General features: G+C 33.3%; 1 protein-coding gene across 4 annotated transcripts in view; it reads left to right on the top strand.

Moving 5' to 3' along the window:
- Positions 1–17462, top strand: part of GSK3B (glycogen synthase kinase 3 beta) — a 178144-nt gene that overhangs the window by 16863 nt on the left and 143819 nt on the right. For 2 of the 4 annotated variants that reach the window (XM_039843114.1, XM_039843113.1), the window contains exon 2: positions 6919–6969. The exons of the other annotated variants lie outside the window; for them this stretch is intronic. In XM_039843114.1, the coding sequence (XP_039699048.1) occupies positions 6919–6969 (51 nt within the window). The remainder of the gene's footprint in view (positions 1–6918; positions 6970–17462) is intronic. 4 annotated transcript variants of the gene reach the window in all.

Here is a 17462-nt window from a genome sequence, read left to right as displayed (position 1 = left end):
GTAACTGCTGAATTTGTTGCATGGTTATTTAAATGAGAAAATATACCATGAGTTCATACCAATGTTTCCAAAGCCGATTTTGGGGTTTAGGATTTCCCCATCAACTTTTTGAGCTTTATATTATAGTTTTCTTTTATGCTGAAATGTCGAGAGTACCGAATTACTTGCTTTATTACTTATATACATATTAGTATTGTTATTTTGAGATTGCAGAAAATGGTTGCTGAAAACAATTTAATAATTCTTGCAATTAATATAAATTCTGGGGATTTATAATCAAATTAGTTTTAAAATCATTAAAAATATTTCTCTGTGAGGTTAAGCCACTCATTTGATATATAGTTAGATTTATGTGTTCATTTTGCTGTCAGTTTTTGCCAATCTATTTTGATTTGATTTGATTTGATTTTGTTTTATAATTATGTAAAATATTTACGTGATTCTGAAAACCAAAACTACAATATGAGGTATAATCAGAAAAGTCTTTGCTCCTATCCCTCTCTCATAGATAACCATTTTTATTAGGTTTTGGTTATTTAAAAAAAGAAGTGTATGTATACTTACATTTCTCCTTAGATAAAACTTAAACTTTGTTTTCACCTTGTGTTTTTTTATTTAACAAAAATCCTAGAAATCATTCATAGTATATGGAGCTCTTTTTTATTGCTTTTAATACTTAACCATAGCACTGATTTTTTTATTCAAGCAGTTCTATATTGATGGACATAGAGGTGTTACATAGAGAAATTTTGATGGGACCAAGTGCCTGGTTCTTCCGGCACTGAAACTTTAAGTATTTTATTTCTCATTTTTATTATAAAGATATTATTTTACGACAAATACTCAAACAGTATAGTATATACACAATAAAAAGTGTGACGTTTTCTCTGATTCCCATTTGCCCACTTTTTCTCTGTACCTATCTCCAGAAATTACTACTGGTAGGTTAGTTCAAGACATTTTTCTAGGCGAGTACATCATTTATATATACTATTACAGTGTTTTTTTTTTTTTAATAAAATTGGGAGCATATTATGAATATTTTGCAACTTGATTTTTAAATGAAATATTAATTGAACTTTAGATTTGGATAATGAAAAAAGATCTTGAGCATAAATAAGACTTAAAAGTGATTTTGAGACTTTTTTCTTCTGTTTTGTTAATACTAGGTAATATATTTTATACATATGTGTGTATAACTTTCTAAATTTTCTGTATCATAATTACTGCCCTAAAATCCAGAGAGTAGCGTGTGTAGCTGTATTCCTCTTTACTTTCCTCTTAGATTTGAACTTACATTTGGAAAGAAATTTTATTGTTGTAATATATTGAGGCTTAATAGTAAAAGTAAATCCAGATAAAGTCAGAGTACCTATTAACAACCAGAGTTCAGTGTCTAAGCTCCATAAAAACAGGATAAAAACCTTGGCTATCTTTTTCACCACTGGGCCCCTAGCACCTAGGACAGCAGCTGGTTCCCTGTTTTTCCCACTCTATTTTTGTTTTATTTTTTTACATATAATTTATAAATGGATCATGCTATACAAACTGTTCTGTTCTTTTTTTTTGCACTTGCGAATTGGACATTTTCCTTGTCGATACTTTATTCTTTTAAATGAGTGTATTAATGAAGATACTGTGTGTTACATAATTAGGTAGTTTATAGACTTTAATTTGTATCCTTTTCCTCCCTTAGATTTTGGCACTAGTGTTTTGTTTTTAAAATATTAGTAGAAGACACTAATTTGGGGGTTATAATGGAATTAATGCATATTACTCTTCTTTTTAAAGTGTATTACATGAGCAAACATGTTTACATAGAATGGCAGTACATGTAATGTGCTCTAATGAAATCTAATATATGGATATTGAAGTAATTCACTTTACGATATTTTGACAAGCAATCTACATGAGGAGAAATAAAAATATATATGAGAGTGTTCAGTTTAGTATAAATGGCAAAACACAAAAATAATGTGAGACCAAAACACCCTTGCTCCTCAGTCAGTCACACTGACAAGAGTTTGGAAATACAATACTTAGTTGGTGATAGGGTTTTGGAAGATGTGTTGCTGAAGGACAATAAATTCGTATATTCTTTCTGGAGGGCAGTTTGGCAGAGTTTAAGATGTACATCTGGGGCTTTAAGGAAAAAAAATAAGGATATGCTTACAAATTTAAATATACATGAATGTTTATGAAAATTTTAATCCTGGGCCTAATAACAAAAACACCACTTAAATAATGCTTCTACCATGTTATACATTACATTTATTTAATCTTTTCAACCATTCTATGATATTTATGCAATAGGATTAAAAATGATGACGTGGAAGAATATTTAACATGGAAATAAATTCATAAGAATGATTGAAAACAGCACATTGTAAAGAGATATGTGCAGTGTGATTGCATTGACTGCAACAATATATAGAAAGAAAACAATATTCTCCCAAATATTTATAGATGTAATCCAGTTATAGTTATAATCCTTTTCAAGTATGATTTATTCTTTTTACTATGTTTTCTAGTTTTTCTACAGTGAACATATATTGTCTAACAAGGAACCTAAGTTATTTTTAAAATGTTCTTTGGTTTGCAGAAGGATTTATTTCAGGATTCCTGAACAGTAAATTCCCTAAGCACCTTTAATTAGAGTTCCATTAGTAACAATTTAAATCTAAAAGTAACTTGTGGTGAACACATAAAATAGGGATTAAAATGAAGCATAGTCTTTGATTTGTGCTAATTTGATGGTGTTTCTGGGTAATAGAAATGGAAAAAGAATAGAAAGTTAAGTTTAAGTATCTGAAAATGGAAGCATGACAATGGCAAAACAACAAAATCTTTTAAGTGTTAATTTTGTGGTTGCTGGCAATGAAGCTTTATCACGAAGGAAAGAAGGAAGGAAGGAATGAGAAAGCAAAAAACAAAAGAGAAAAAAGGACTTCGTATATTTTCATGGTGTTATAATCAGGTATTTTTTCTTTTTCAGTACGAATTTAGTAACCCATGATTATTGTTTAATGTTCTTAAGAATTAGCTTCTCTCAGATCTTCTGAGTCTTTCTTGCTCCTACCTTTTTCAAGAATTGAGAAAATTAGTTCATCAGGTTGCCGCTTATGAATCTGCTCTGTAGGACTAGAACTTGTGCTAGTTTTATGTAATTTCATCTTTAAGACCTTGTTAAAATGTTTTTCTCAGTGAGGCCTTCTTTGAATCTTTATTTTAAAAATTGCAGCTGCTGCCCTTGACCCTGCACTTGCCATTTCCCCTTTCTGCATTTTAAAAAACATTTATTACCTTGTAATATATACTCACTTTATTTCTGCCCTTCCTGCCTCCCTCCCTTTAAGATATAAACTCCAGTGAGTGCAGGGATTTTTGTTTCTTTAGTTCACTGTATATTCCTAGAGCTCAAAACAATACATAGCACTTAATGGGATTTCATTGAATATCTTTGGATAATCAATAGTGGGCACTCAGTATTTGTGGGATGATGGAATGTTCTATTTGGTTGATGGAGGTGAAATTTAAGTGTTTACAGAAGATTATAGTTCCATAGTTTTGTAGTATGGCTGTTTCACTGTAAGTCTAGTAACAAAATTAAATTTATATACAAGTTGGAATATCTGAATTTATTTCTGCATAATCACAGACCATGGATTTATTTAATTATTAATTTAATTTTTATGTTATTGCTATTGACTATTGCTAAATGAATACCAAAAAGACTAAGTTAAGTAGAGGGAACACCTTTTATCTTGCTCTGAGATTCTGGCCTTTTTGATCCTGGTGAGGGAGTTGGACTAAGGTGTAAGAGCTCTCCTGTTCTCTCTCTAACTTTAAGATTCATCCCAGGGACGTCGTATTTTTAGATGTATTTCTCAGGAAATAAGAATTGTAAGGAAGTGAGTTGGATGAAACTTGCTGTATGATTGCTTTTTAAAAATCAAAACTGTTGTTGAATGTTAATTAGCGCCGCAGCTTTGTGTGAAGGCTTTTAGATTTGAGTGATATTGGGACTCATTTATTAGAGTGTTAGACGTTCTAAGGTCTCTACATTTATTCATCCAATACTTACTGCCAACTGTATGCTAAGCACTCTGCTAGATACCTGAGGATACAAAAGTCAAGTAGGACAGATTCAGCCATAAAGAGATGGTAAAAAATGTTTCACAGTGCTTCTCCTAGGCTTGGATTTCCCAGAAGGCAGGAGAATTTATTTCCTTGGGTATTTTGGGGTTTGATTTAATTTAAATTGAAAGTGAGAACGAGCCATTAACTATTGAGAAGATGTAGAATCACAGCATAATTTTAATATCAATTTCCCATTGAGCTAGAGTTTGTATGTATGTATGTCTTTTTGAAGGAATTAGCATTTATCGAATATTATATCTTACACTCTTTACATGTTGTATTCTTTTAACGCAGTCCTTATAACAATCTTGAGAGGTAGGAATTATGATGAGTATTTTATAAATAAGAAACAGGTTTCAAAGAGGTTAAGTAATTTGCTTTAAGTTCATAGCTTATCGAGGATTTTAAACTTGGTCTATTGAAGCTGACGTCCATAAACTTTTTATGAAATTTCCAAAGGAAGCTGATATTATTGTTCATTTGTTTTTAATTTGGTTGTAGATAATGTTAAATAACAAGATATACAGAATTTGAAAGTTGTCTTGCAAATTTTTTTCCCCTCTAATTGAATCTCTGGCTTTTGAGCCCAAGTATTCCAAAATAAAAATATTCTTTCTTTTCTTAATAAAAAAGTAAAATATGTTCATTATGGAAAGAAATACAAGATTGGGGGAAGAGAAAAGAAAAAGAAAGATAGCTGGGGTGGGGAGATAGTCCTGTTGTTTTACTTAACCAAAATTGTTAAACTTTTGGTGTACAGGTGGTATTTAACAATATGGTTTGAGTTCCAGAGTTTGTGAGACCTGGAGTCAAATCTGGGTCTCCATTATCTAACGGTTTTGTGAGTTGAGGTTTTCATGGTTTGGGGGCAAATTACTTATGTGCCTAAAATTCCTGGTACATCCTAGTTCTTTGCACATAGATGTATTATCTTTTACTGAAATGAATCATCAAAAATTATAACTGCCTTTTTTTAACCTAATATATCAAAGATATCTTTCCATATACAACATTTTAAATCACCAAATAATAACTAATCCTCTCAATGGGATGCTGTAATATATTCATTCAACCATCTCCTTCTTAGTAGACATTTGTTTTTAGTTTTCATTTTTGCAGTTATAAATAATGCTTCAATGAATATTCTCATAGCAGGCTTTTACGCATGTTTTTATCCCATCAGGATAGAGTTAGATATTGAGGCGTATGTATACTTTTAAGATTTCTGATCCATGTTTTTGGATGCCTTCTAGAGAAGTAACTATTTATATTCTTAACAATAATTTATATGGACAGCTTTGAATACTAACAAATTTGAGGATTACTTTTCAACATGCATATTGGCTCCTGTGTAGTATACTGCTTTCCCATTAGTTTTCATGTCCTCATTCCTATTTTAGAGGATATTTGTCTTTTCCTTAATGATAGGAAAGAGCTCTTCATATGTGAATACTATGAACCTATTGTTGTATGTTGCAAGTATTTTCCCCCAACTTGTCAATTTTTTGTGTATAAATTTGCTTATGTTTATTTTTGGATGTGTGGAAGTTTAAAGCATTTATGTCAAAATACTTGTTGGTCTGTCTTCTTGCTTTAGAGTCATGCTTTGAGAAGCTTGCCCCTGCTCAAACTATGTAAATTGGCAATTCTTGGACTTTTTGGTCTCTGGACCTCTTTATACTCTTAAAAACTATTGAGGACCCTGAAGAGCTCTTTTCACGTGGGTTACATCTGTACACATTTGCCACATTAGAAATTAAAACTGAGAAATTTATAAATATTTATTAACTTATTAAGAAACAATAAGTCCTTTATATGTTAACATAATGTTTTAATGAAAAATAATTATATTTTTCCAAATAAAAAATTGAGAAATTTTACATTTTTGCACATCTTTTTGATTTAATAGAAGATAAGCAGAATTCTCATATCTGCCTCTGCATTTAAGCTCTTTTGATAGCTATCATGATGTGTTGCCTTTGGAAAACTCTATTGTATACTCCAGAGAATGAGAATGAAAAAGCAAACGTTATTATTGTTATGCAGATATTTTTGGGCTCTGGGCCCCCTGAAAGGGTCCAGAGATCTAGACTACACTTTGAGAACTGCTAATATAAGTATTCACTTACATTTTCCTCTTGTATTTTTATGACAATTAAATCTGGAATGAATTTGAGTGTAACTTTTCAAATATCTCACCACCATTATTCGCCAGACATCTTTTTTTGAAAAATCCATTTTCATGTAAATCATTGACTAGGATGACACTGTACAACTATTTACTTTTTCATTGGGTGGGCTTAAATATTTATTGAAAGTAGTAGTTCTGGCAATCTTTGCTTAATGTTGTATCTCTTTTTTGGTATGTTCTCTTAGATTCCTGATGCATTCCCCCAACCCCAGTTTCCAGTTTCACAATATATTGTCCTAAAAACAAAGATTTTTCTTTCATGTCAGTTGTGGCAGTTTGCTTTAAAAATAGTTTCCTCACCAGTTACGAAAGTGATGTATGATCACTGTAGGAAATTTAAAATGTACGTACAAACATAAACAAAAAAAGAATATTATGCCACTTTGAATATGCAGAGCACTGCTGATATGCTATTATTGCTGTACAGTGACGAAGGTTACTTTAGTATTGAAAAATGCTGGCAAGTTGAACTACACACAAATACCTACTCCACTGTTAATTAATTGTATGTCTTTTGAGGTGTTAGTTAGCTTCTTAGAGTCCCTCTCTCACCAGACTTATGTTTATTACTCTTTATGTGTTCCTAGGTGCATTGGATAAAAAGAACAAGACACGGTGTCCTGTCACTAAGTTTGCAGGTTAATGAAGAAATGTACATGTTATGTGATAAGTATTATAGCCATAAGCAATTATGAATATTATGAGATAGCCTAAACAAGATATTGTTTAGAGATGGCGGGGGAGTAAAGAGAAAGGAGGGGATTTGAAAAGATTAAGATTTTATAATATTCCTGGGTCAAAAGAAGGAAGGAGTCAAGAATTACTCCTGGCTATTTTGTTGAAAGATGGAGAGGATAATGTTTACTAAAATAGGGACTATACCCCACTCCTAAGAAAATAAAACTCTCTGTACATCTACACTTTTCAAGGCTCTATTTAGCTTTCCAAGATCAGTTCAGTTGTGGCTATGTTGAGTTTGAAGTTCCTGGAAATATTCAGGTGGAAATATGTGGGAAGCATTAGAAAGCTGCCAGGACAGTTATGTGGGCTACAGAGTTAGAGGTGTAGCATACATAAGTGGTGAAATGCAGGTTAAGATCACCTTTTGAGAACTTTTAACAGAATAGAAGAATGCCAGGGACTGTCCAACATTTGAGGGTCAGGCAGAGGGAAATGGTCCAGTAAAAAGTAGTAAGAAGAGAAAACGGAAAACATAAGAGTAGTGGTTTAGAAGGTAACTAACCAGAATTTAAAAGAGTAAGAGGGTAGGGGAGAAAGGGATCTGAAATGTTAAATCCTGCTTAAAAGGATAAATAAGACCTGCAGATTGTTCATTCAGTTTAGGAATTAGAAGGCATCGATAACTTTAGCAAAAACAACTTAAATATCAGTTACTATTTTGCTGAAGGAAAATAGTGGGAAGCTGGGTACAGAGTTATAGTAAAGAGGATAGAGATGAGAAAGTGAAAATAATGAGTATTGGCTACTCTTTGAGGAGCCTGCCTGTTAAACTGGGGGAGTGCATGTTAGAAGAGGACAAAAACAAGGATTTGAGAATGTTTATATTCTAAAGAAGAAGAGAAGAGAGAATAAGATTGGACTGAGAGATGGGGAAATATCATTTTGAACTTTCTAGAGAAATGATTTAAAACTTCTTTGTAATTTTCATACAATTGTAAAAAATATATTTTTGATTATGCTTAATATAATTTTGATACCATTTTATGATACAGTAAGTCCTCACTTAATATCATTGATAGGTTCTTAGACTTTAAGCAACATGATATATAACAAAACCAATTTCACCATAGGCTAACTGATATAAATGAGAGTTAAGTTCCTGTGGCGAAAGGATGATGTTAGTGGAGGGCCTGTTATACTTGAGTTGTCATAAATATCAGTTACTATTTTGCTGAAGGATATAGAAACAATTGCATTCTAAAATATAACAGTTTAAGGCTATTTAATATAATCATATAGTAGCTTTTTAATAGTCAGTTTCAACTTTGCCTTGTGTGCGGAACGTGTTTGCCTTCCTCATCTCTGCAGCTCATTAGTGTGGTTCATCCTAGCAGTAATACTATCTGTTCTACAAAAGTGCTCCACCTAAGTAACTGTGAACTGGAAAGTCCATATCACCAGTTGTTAGACTTATGCTCTGAATGAGATTACTAATTTTAATCAGTACTGTAGATCGTAAGGGAGATCTGGTGTGTTGCTTCCATAAGTCTGTGATAGATATGGTTTAATACTGCTGTTTCACTTAAAGAATGCAGAGCTCTATAGATTGCTTTAGAATCCCAACTCTAACACTAACTCTGAACTTGAACAAATGACATACTTTCAGAACTTGACTTTCTTCATCTTTAAAATTATGATAATAATACTTCATAGGACCATTGTGGAGGTTAAATGATATAATGCATGAAAAACACAACTTGGCACAGAGTAGGTAGATTCAATACATGTTAGCTGTTAATAATAATTTTCTCTCTATCTAGGATTTTGATTTTATAAGCTTGGTGTTCCTGGAAGTCTTGATTGGAGGAGTGTATTTGAAAAGGGAATAGATTAAAATAATCATGCTGTAGATTTTATGTTTCTGGGAGGGCAGTGAGAATTTGTAACATATATAAACAAGAAGATTAATTTTCTGAGTAGGTTGGTTGTTATAACTGTTTAGGGAAAATTTTTCTTAGAGATTTTTGGAAACTATTTCTTGAAGTGGTTCTGTAATCTATTTTTGGAGTAAATACTAAAAAGTATTTGAAAATGAGAGAAGAGGGTAAAAGATTACTTAGAATTATGGTATGGTATGGGATATTTTACTTTGAGTAAGTGTGTGTGTGTGTGTGTGTGTGTGTGTGTGTGTGTGTGTGTGTGTGTAGGAAGGTAGGAGTTATTGTAGACTATTTTAGGGCAGGCAATTAATGTAACCTGATGAGGCTCATGAATATTGCAGGCTTAGTATCAAAACTACTGGGCAACCTGTAATTTAACCCAGGGCAGTACTCAGAGGGTAGGAAGTTAAGGTTTGTGCCATGGTCTGAGAAAGCCTGTATTCACCTTTTTGTTTGAGACTTGTATTCTTAAAAAAGAGACAGAAATTATCTAGGATATTTGATAACCATCAATTTAGTCATTCTTTTCTTCTATCAAATAAATTGTACTACTCTTTAAACATTTTAAAGTCCTGTTGAAAATCTGTACCTTTTTGATACAGTAAAATGTTAATAGATACTCCTTTTGTGTAGCTTTTGTGAATGTAATAATACATTTGTAAGGTAATCCTGGCCATTGAACTTCTCTAACACTCAGAGACCTCCTTTGTAAAGAAGAGCATATATTATGTTTAAAAATAGTAAACTAAATTGTTTCCTTCTGAGAATTCCTCTGGATGTGTTAATGGTGTTTAAAGTTTAATGCTGCTAAACCCATACAGGAATTTTCACTTGCTTAAAATTCATAAAAGCAGATTTTACTTTTATTGATAACTGGTTTAGTAAAAAGACCATGTGAAATTCAGAAGTGAATTAAAAAAATTATTAAAGGTTTCATTGCCTTCTATGTTAAGTACCTCCTATTTGCAAGTCTCTCCATATCTGCAGTTACACCACATGAACTCATGAGTGCCTTGGTTCTTGCCTTGCATATGAAATTACCCTCTCAGCAATAGGTAGAACTTGCTGGCATTGGCAGTGACAGTTCAGTGATTTGACCATGAAAACAGTGCTAGTTTTTCATTGAGGGGAAGAGACGAGATCTCTGTTGTCTGTTGAAATATGTTAGATGCCAGAGAAAACTATTATACTATCTGTGGGAGGTATCGAATTAGTTTTGTTAGGTATTTTTTGACTTTTTGAGTAAGATTTGATTGCCTTGTGTTAAAAAGTTGCTCTATGGTAAAGTGCTTCTGAAAATTAAGTGTCACAGTAGTAACACATGGAAAATTTAGAACTGTCTGGAAAATTTCCTTACTAAAGAGGAAAAAAAATCCTAAAAACTCCAATTTCAGGTAGTTGCTATCATGTGATGGTTGTTTGTCAAAGACACATCATGTTGTCAAAAATCGCATTTATGTTTATAATGGTTTTAAGTTGCTGTAACTTTAGGGGAAAAGGTGGTGGTGGCATAATACGTATTTTTAGATTCCTAATCACAGAGTAATTATAGGAATTTAATGGTTAGGTTTTCTTTTTCTCTTTAAGTTTTAGATGTTTATAAAACCTAAACCACATAAACAAATTAGTATCTGATGACATAACTAGCTTTCACGCCAGATTAATGAATGGCCTTTTCCTGTCATCACTACTGTCATTAGTGTATGTTAGCTGTTGCCATTTAACAAACCACTCCAAAACCTCCTTTATTATTGCCTTTGAGTCTTTGGATCAGTTGGTTAGTTCTGCTATCTGGGCCAGGCTTAAGTGATCTTATATGGGATTGCTCATATTTCTCATGGCTTCGTTGGTAGATAGGCTAAACTAGCTTGTCTAGAGTGGTTTTACTCTCATGTCTGGTGGTTGGCTGGGTGTCAGAGCAGAGCCTGTTTCCAAGAGAGAGGTATGGAAGCATGCAGGAGTTCTTGAGGCCTAGGCTCAAAACTGGCATACTGAAAATCTGCCTTTCTGTTGGCCAAGTCATGTCATCAATCCAGTTCAGTTTCAGAAAATGAGGAAAGACTCTAAAGTAACATTACAAAGGGTGTAAATATCGGGAGACCCGAAAAATCGAGGAACTTTTTGCAATCAGTTTTTCACATTTAGCATAGTGCTTATTTCAATTACCCATTTATATACTCTTTTAAACCTTTATTAGTGATAAAGCACACATCTACTCCATCAAGTAGCTGTGCTTACACCTACAACAGCTTTTATCTTATTTCCTTCACAGTTACACTTCCCTGCATAATGCATATTGGGTTCCCTAATTAAACAGTTGAGCTTTGTCCTATCACCACTCTTGTTAAGAAAACTGGAAGAGATGCCTGAAAGTGTCCTCTGTTATCTATTTTAATCTGATTAAATTTTTCTGCCTTTCTTTGACAGTTTTTATAATAATCTGGTTGCTCACAGTCTAAACAGGTTTAGTTCCCAACGTTCTCTTCTCTGGCTTGCCTACTAATTTTGTCGCTGCCATTAAAAAAAAAAAAAAAAAGGCATGGAATTGATACAACAACAACAAAAAAACACTTTAAAATGTATAGCTCAGTAGCATTTACATTCACAATGTGCAGCCACCACTTTTATCAAGTTCCAAAACATTTTTATCCTCAAAAGAAAAATCTGTACACATTAGCTGCCCATTCCCTCCTCCCACAAGCCCCTGGCAACCACCAATCTGCTATCCGTCCCTATAGATTTATCTTTTCTGGGCTTTCTTTTGTTTTTAACCACTCTGCATCTGTTTATGTTCTTTCTACCTGGAGGATCCTAAATCCTGTTAGATCTCTTCAGTGTTTGGCCCACTAATTTCTTCTTCCTCACGAAGATTGTATCCTAGTTTAATTTAGCTCTATAGTAAACCTTTAGCACTCCACTCCACTGAAACTGCTCTTCTGCTTCTCAGATTCTTACCTTTCATTCTTTTCTACAGGGTGTTTCCCCCTTGATGGGGGTGTGGTGAGGTTGGGGTGGAGGTGGGAATGGGGGCAGAGCTTTCCTCCCAGTGTTTAAATTTTTACCTTAGGCCTTTGTTTTTACCCACCTTCCTTCTCCCTTGGGTGATCTTAACTGCTACTGTGACTAAACCTGTATCTAGCTCAGATCTCTCAATATCCAGACCTGCCGGAATTACTTCCTGAATTATTTCAGTTTTAACATGTTCAGTTTAAAGCAGTTTAAAAATTAAAGCAGTTTAAAGTTAAAACTGCTTTAAACTGAACATGTTAAAACTGAAATAATTTTCTCTCCTCAACCCCTTTCTTCTCCTTCCTTAAACAGGATGAAACCTCAATATTACTCTTCTTTGTATTCTCTCATCTTGGTAAATGGCACCATCATTCATTGGGAATCCCTGGGTTTGTTCTCAGGAGTCAGAGGTGTTTCATCCTTATACCTAATTCTCCACCTCTGGTCATTCTTTAAGTCAATCCCATCCCCTAAATATCTGTGGAATCTGTTCTTTTTCATTTCTATAGACCTACTTTAGGACTTTATCACTCTTTACCTATAAAAGGGTTCACAAATTTACAGCCCACAGGCCAAATACACTCAACTGCCGGTTTTCGTAGAATCAAGTTTTATGGAAATACAGCCTTGCTCATTAATTTAGGTATTCATTATCTATAGTTGTTTTTATGCTACAAAGGCATACTTGTGTAGTTGAAACAGACCGTATGGCCTCCAAAGCCTAAAATATTTACTATCTGGCCCTTTACAGGAAAACTTTGCCTACCCTTGGGCTGTCATGGATTTTATGTCTCTAGCATTATTTATTTAGCTTTCTTTCTCACCCAGGTAAGTATTCAGAAGTCTGACCATATATCCTCTTGCATGAATCATTTCTTTACTATTTATTTTTTACATTATAAAGTTTCAAACCCTTTTCGTGCCATAAAGTCCCTGGCTACCTCACTTGGCTTATTTTCTCATTCAGAAGGCATCTTGATCTATCTGGTACGTGCTTTTGCCTCTGCCTGGAATGTTATACTCTCTCTTCTCTTTCTTGTAAATTTATCTCTTCTCAAAATGTAGCATAGATGTTGTTTTCCTTAAAAGTCTTCCACGTTCCAGATTATTCCCTGTTCCTTGCTTCTTTCATATCTTTTACACCATTGTTGTTCTTTACGTACCCATTGTAGTTCTATCCATTTAATAGTGTTCCCCTAGTCGACTTTAAAACCAATGCTGGGCCAGGCCTGGAGCTGGGTGCTAAGTACTCCTTCAAGAAGTGCTTGTTGTCTGAATGAATTGATTGCTTTTGCTTTAGGCTTTTCCTTACTAGTCTGTCAGGACAGGAATTATGTCTCAAACAGCTTTTATATCCTCTGATTATATATAGGGAAATGTTAGATCTATAGTTGATAGATTATATATTAATAATTATAGTAAATTATTTATTTGTTATCTAGATAAAGAGAAGAGGCATAGAAATTCTTTTTGGAGAAAGTGGACATTCATCAAAGTGAGACAATCTAGCTAAGCCTATTAAAAAGAGACTTGATTTACCCTAATTACTAACTTTCTCCCTTCTCATATATAGGCATTTTTCTCCCTCTTCTGTACTTGGTAATTTGATTGAGTATTTTGTGCCATTAAGCATTATATGATGTGTTTTACATAGTGCATATATAAGGAACAGTTTAGATGGAGTTGATACATTATTATAGGACATTCATTTTAAAGTACTGAGTTAGTGTGAGTGTAAATGGGAACAGAAATGGAGTGTTACTCTTGCCATTAGCTTTTAGCTATGTATACCTTTTTTTTTTTACTGGATTAACTTGCCCATTTGTGGTACCTAGGTGCCAGCCCTGGTAGGATTCCTGGCAGTAGAAGTAGTAGTAGTTGTTGTCATTGACACCTGTCTAGTGCTTTTTACGTGCCAGCCACTGTTCTAAGTAAGCATGGTACATAAATTAACTCATTTATAACCTATGAGCTATATGCTGTTATCCCTATTTTACAGATGAGCCTGAGGCACAGGGAAGTGAAATAAAATTGGCTAAGATAAAACAAGTAGTAGGGTATAGAGCCAGATTTTAACCTCAGCTCTCTCGCTCCAGACTACACTCTGTTGAGCACTACGTTGGATTATCTCTTAATGGATCGTGTAATGTTTTGAGCACACAGTTCTTGTATTCATCGCATTCCTGTTCAAAACTGAAACTCTGGGATTTTGGATCAGTAGGGATAGGAGGAAAAAGTGGTTAAAGATAAGTTTTTTTTCCTTTAAAAAAAGATATATATTCCATTTTATATTTATCATGCATGATTAGTTGTAGAACTCCTTTTTAGCACCATTTTGTTTTTGTCTTTTATTGGAAGTTGAGGCATGGGTTTGGTTTTGTTTTGCCTTAACTATGTGTGTACAGTAGATGCTTACTAATTACTGGCTTTAAGAGAACTGCGGGACAATAGAGGTAAACATATTGTAATTGGAAAGTTATATATGTATGTAGATAGATATAATGCAACATAAAACCATTTATATGGTTCTAGAAAGTGTAACCGTATTTAACTATGGAGATATATAGTCCTTAAACCTGGAAGTATGTTAATAATTGTGCTTATGAAGAGGAAATCGTCATTGGATCTGGTTGGTCTTTTGGCAGACTTAAAAAAACACTTAGAGGTATAACTTATATACAGTAGATTGCATAAAGCCTAAGTTACAACTCAGTGACTATACTACCGCTCAGATCAAGCTAACTATAGAACATTTTTATCAGCATTCCAGAAGGCTCTCTTGTGGCCTCTTCCAGTCAATAAATACCCTACACCTTACCTTGCTTTGGTTTTTAAAGTAGCATTTATTACTACTTGGCATATATTAGTTTGTCTTTGCTACTAGAGTGTAAACTTCATGAGGACAGGGACTTGGGTTTGCTCACTATTCTGTTCCATTGCTAACCATAGCACCTGACATAGTAAATGCTTAACAACTATTTGATAACTATAAACTAATTGAAAAACAAACACTTGACTTCTGCTCTATACCATGTTATGTGATAGGCACACAGGTACTCTTTTATGTATTAGGTGCTGAGGATAAATGATAAATCTTAGTTTTTTAGGCTGAGACCTTTGACATTCAGAATGATACTTAGACCAATTTTAAGACATGGAAATTGAACCATGCTGGCATTGGGTTTAGTATGTGCTGGTGTTTGCTCACCTGAACGTTAGGAAATGTGGGAAATTTGCTACCTGTAAGAGATAATGGCAGCCTATCTATTAGATTGCCTTCTTGAGAGTATCTGATTTCTTATAGTTATCTCAGTTCTTAACTTACATTCTTGATGATCTTTTTGACCACCTCAAACAAGTTGCAAACGACTAAATGTTCTTGCGGGGAGAGAATTTTGATAGAAAAGGCATTGGTTTATTTGATTAGGTAAGACAGTTTAGCTGTTGTTTGTATCACCTTAGTTAAAACAATGAAAATTCTCTTTGTCTTAATTAGGTTTAAGATAAGTAAAGGAGTCTGGTTTAGAAATTGTTTTAGTTGAAACTTATATTTCTATAGTGGGGAAAGAAATTTTGAGCTGAAAGTGATTGTAGTATTCTGGTTCAAGCTCCTGTCTGTCAAGTTTAACTCTCTCATTTTATATTTGAGGAAACGGGGTGGGGGTGTACAAAGAAGTTATGTTATATGCTAATTTAGCACAAAGCAGCAATCAGACTAGATTGTTTAACTCAAAAGTTCCTGGCTGTTTTGCATCACGTTGACAGTAGAATCACTTGGAAAGTTTTATAAACATATACATGTTAGGGTCCTTTTCACAAAGGTTTTTATTTTTACTAGATTTGGGATTGGGCCAGGCATGTATAATAAGATAACAAAAGCAAAGCAAAATAAAAGCTCAAACCTCTCTGTTCTTTCATATTTTTAATAATGAATAAATTTTCCAAGAGATACACACTCAAATGACTTAGAACCATTGTGCTATAATGCCCTCCCCCACTTTTTTAAACTTAATGCATTTGTTTCTTAGAGCAGTTCCAGGTTTACAGAAAAATTGAACAGAAAATGCAGAGAATTTTCATATACTTCCTCACTCCCACCCACAGTTTCCTTTGTTATTAATATCTTGTATTGTATGGCACATTTGTTAAAATTAATGAACCAGTATTGATAGATTGTTATTAACTAAAGTCCATAGTTGATTATTCATAATTGGTATTAAATCCTACTCTTTGTGTTGGATAGTTCTATGGCTTTTGACAAATGCATGTTATGTATCCATCATTATAATATTATACAGAATAGTTTCACTGCCCTAGAAATTCTCTGTGTTCCACCTATTCATTCCTACTCTCTTCCTATCCCGGGCAGCCACTAATCTTTTTACTTCATATCTCTATAGTTTTGTCTTTTTAAAATGTCACATAACTGGAATCATACAGTGTGTATAACCTACTTTAGACTTCCTTCTTTGATTTACCAATATGCATTTAAGTTTCCACCATATCATCTTTTTGTAGCTTGATAGCTCACTTCTTTATATTGCTGAATATTATTCCCTTGTATGAATATACTAAAGTTTGTTTTACCCTTTCACATATTGAAGGACACATTTTGGCAAATTACAGTGAAGCTACTGTAAACATTTTTTGAGTAGGTTTTTGAGTGGACATGTTTTAAACTCATTTGCGTGAATATCCATGAGTGGAATTGCTGGATTGTATAGTAAGAGTGTGTTTAGTTTTGTAGGAAACTGCCAAACTGACTTTCAAAGTGGCTGTATGATTTTGCATTCCCGCCAGCAATTAGTGAGAGTTCCTGTTGCTTCATATCTTCATCAGTGTTTTGGATTTTCGCTGTCCTAATAGATTTGTAGTGATATCTCATTATTTTCATTAGTAATTTCTTAATGACATATGATGTTGGGTATCTTTTCACATGCTTATTTGTCATCTGTGTATCTTCTTTGGGGAGTTGTCTCTTCAAATCTTTTGCTTATTTTTAATGAGGTTTTCTTATTTTTGAATTTTAAGAGTTTTTGGTGTATTGGATACAAGTCATTTATGAGATGTATGTTTTATAGATATTTTCTCTGTGGCTTGTCTTTTCATTCTCTGAACAATGTCTTTTTGCAGAGCAGAAGTTTTAAATTTTAACTAAGTTCAACTTATCAATTTTTCTTTCACAGATTGTGATTTGGTGTTGTATCTAAAAAGTTATCACCAAACACAATTCACCTAGGTTTTCTCCCATTATCTTTTAGAATTTTTATAGTTTTGCATTTTACTTTAGGTCTGTGATTCATTTTGGGTTAATTTTTGTGAAAAGTATAAGTTCAGTTTCTATTTTTTTTTGCATGTAGATCTCCAGTTGATGTAGCACAACTTTTTGAAAAGATGGTCATGACTTTTTGATCATGTCCTCTTTCAGTGGAGCATGCTCAAATGTGAATTATGATTATTAAAATAAGAAACCTGAGAATTTTATCATTTTCTATTTTTTT

Source organism: Pteropus medius, unplaced genomic scaffold, assembly GCF_902729225.1.
Source record: "Pteropus medius unplaced genomic scaffold, Ma_sr-lr_union100, whole genome shotgun sequence".
Taxonomy (NCBI): domain Eukaryota; kingdom Metazoa; phylum Chordata; class Mammalia; order Chiroptera; family Pteropodidae; genus Pteropus; species Pteropus medius.
Note: the sequence above shows the minus strand (reverse complement) of the source record. Positions and strands in the feature narration are given on the sequence as shown.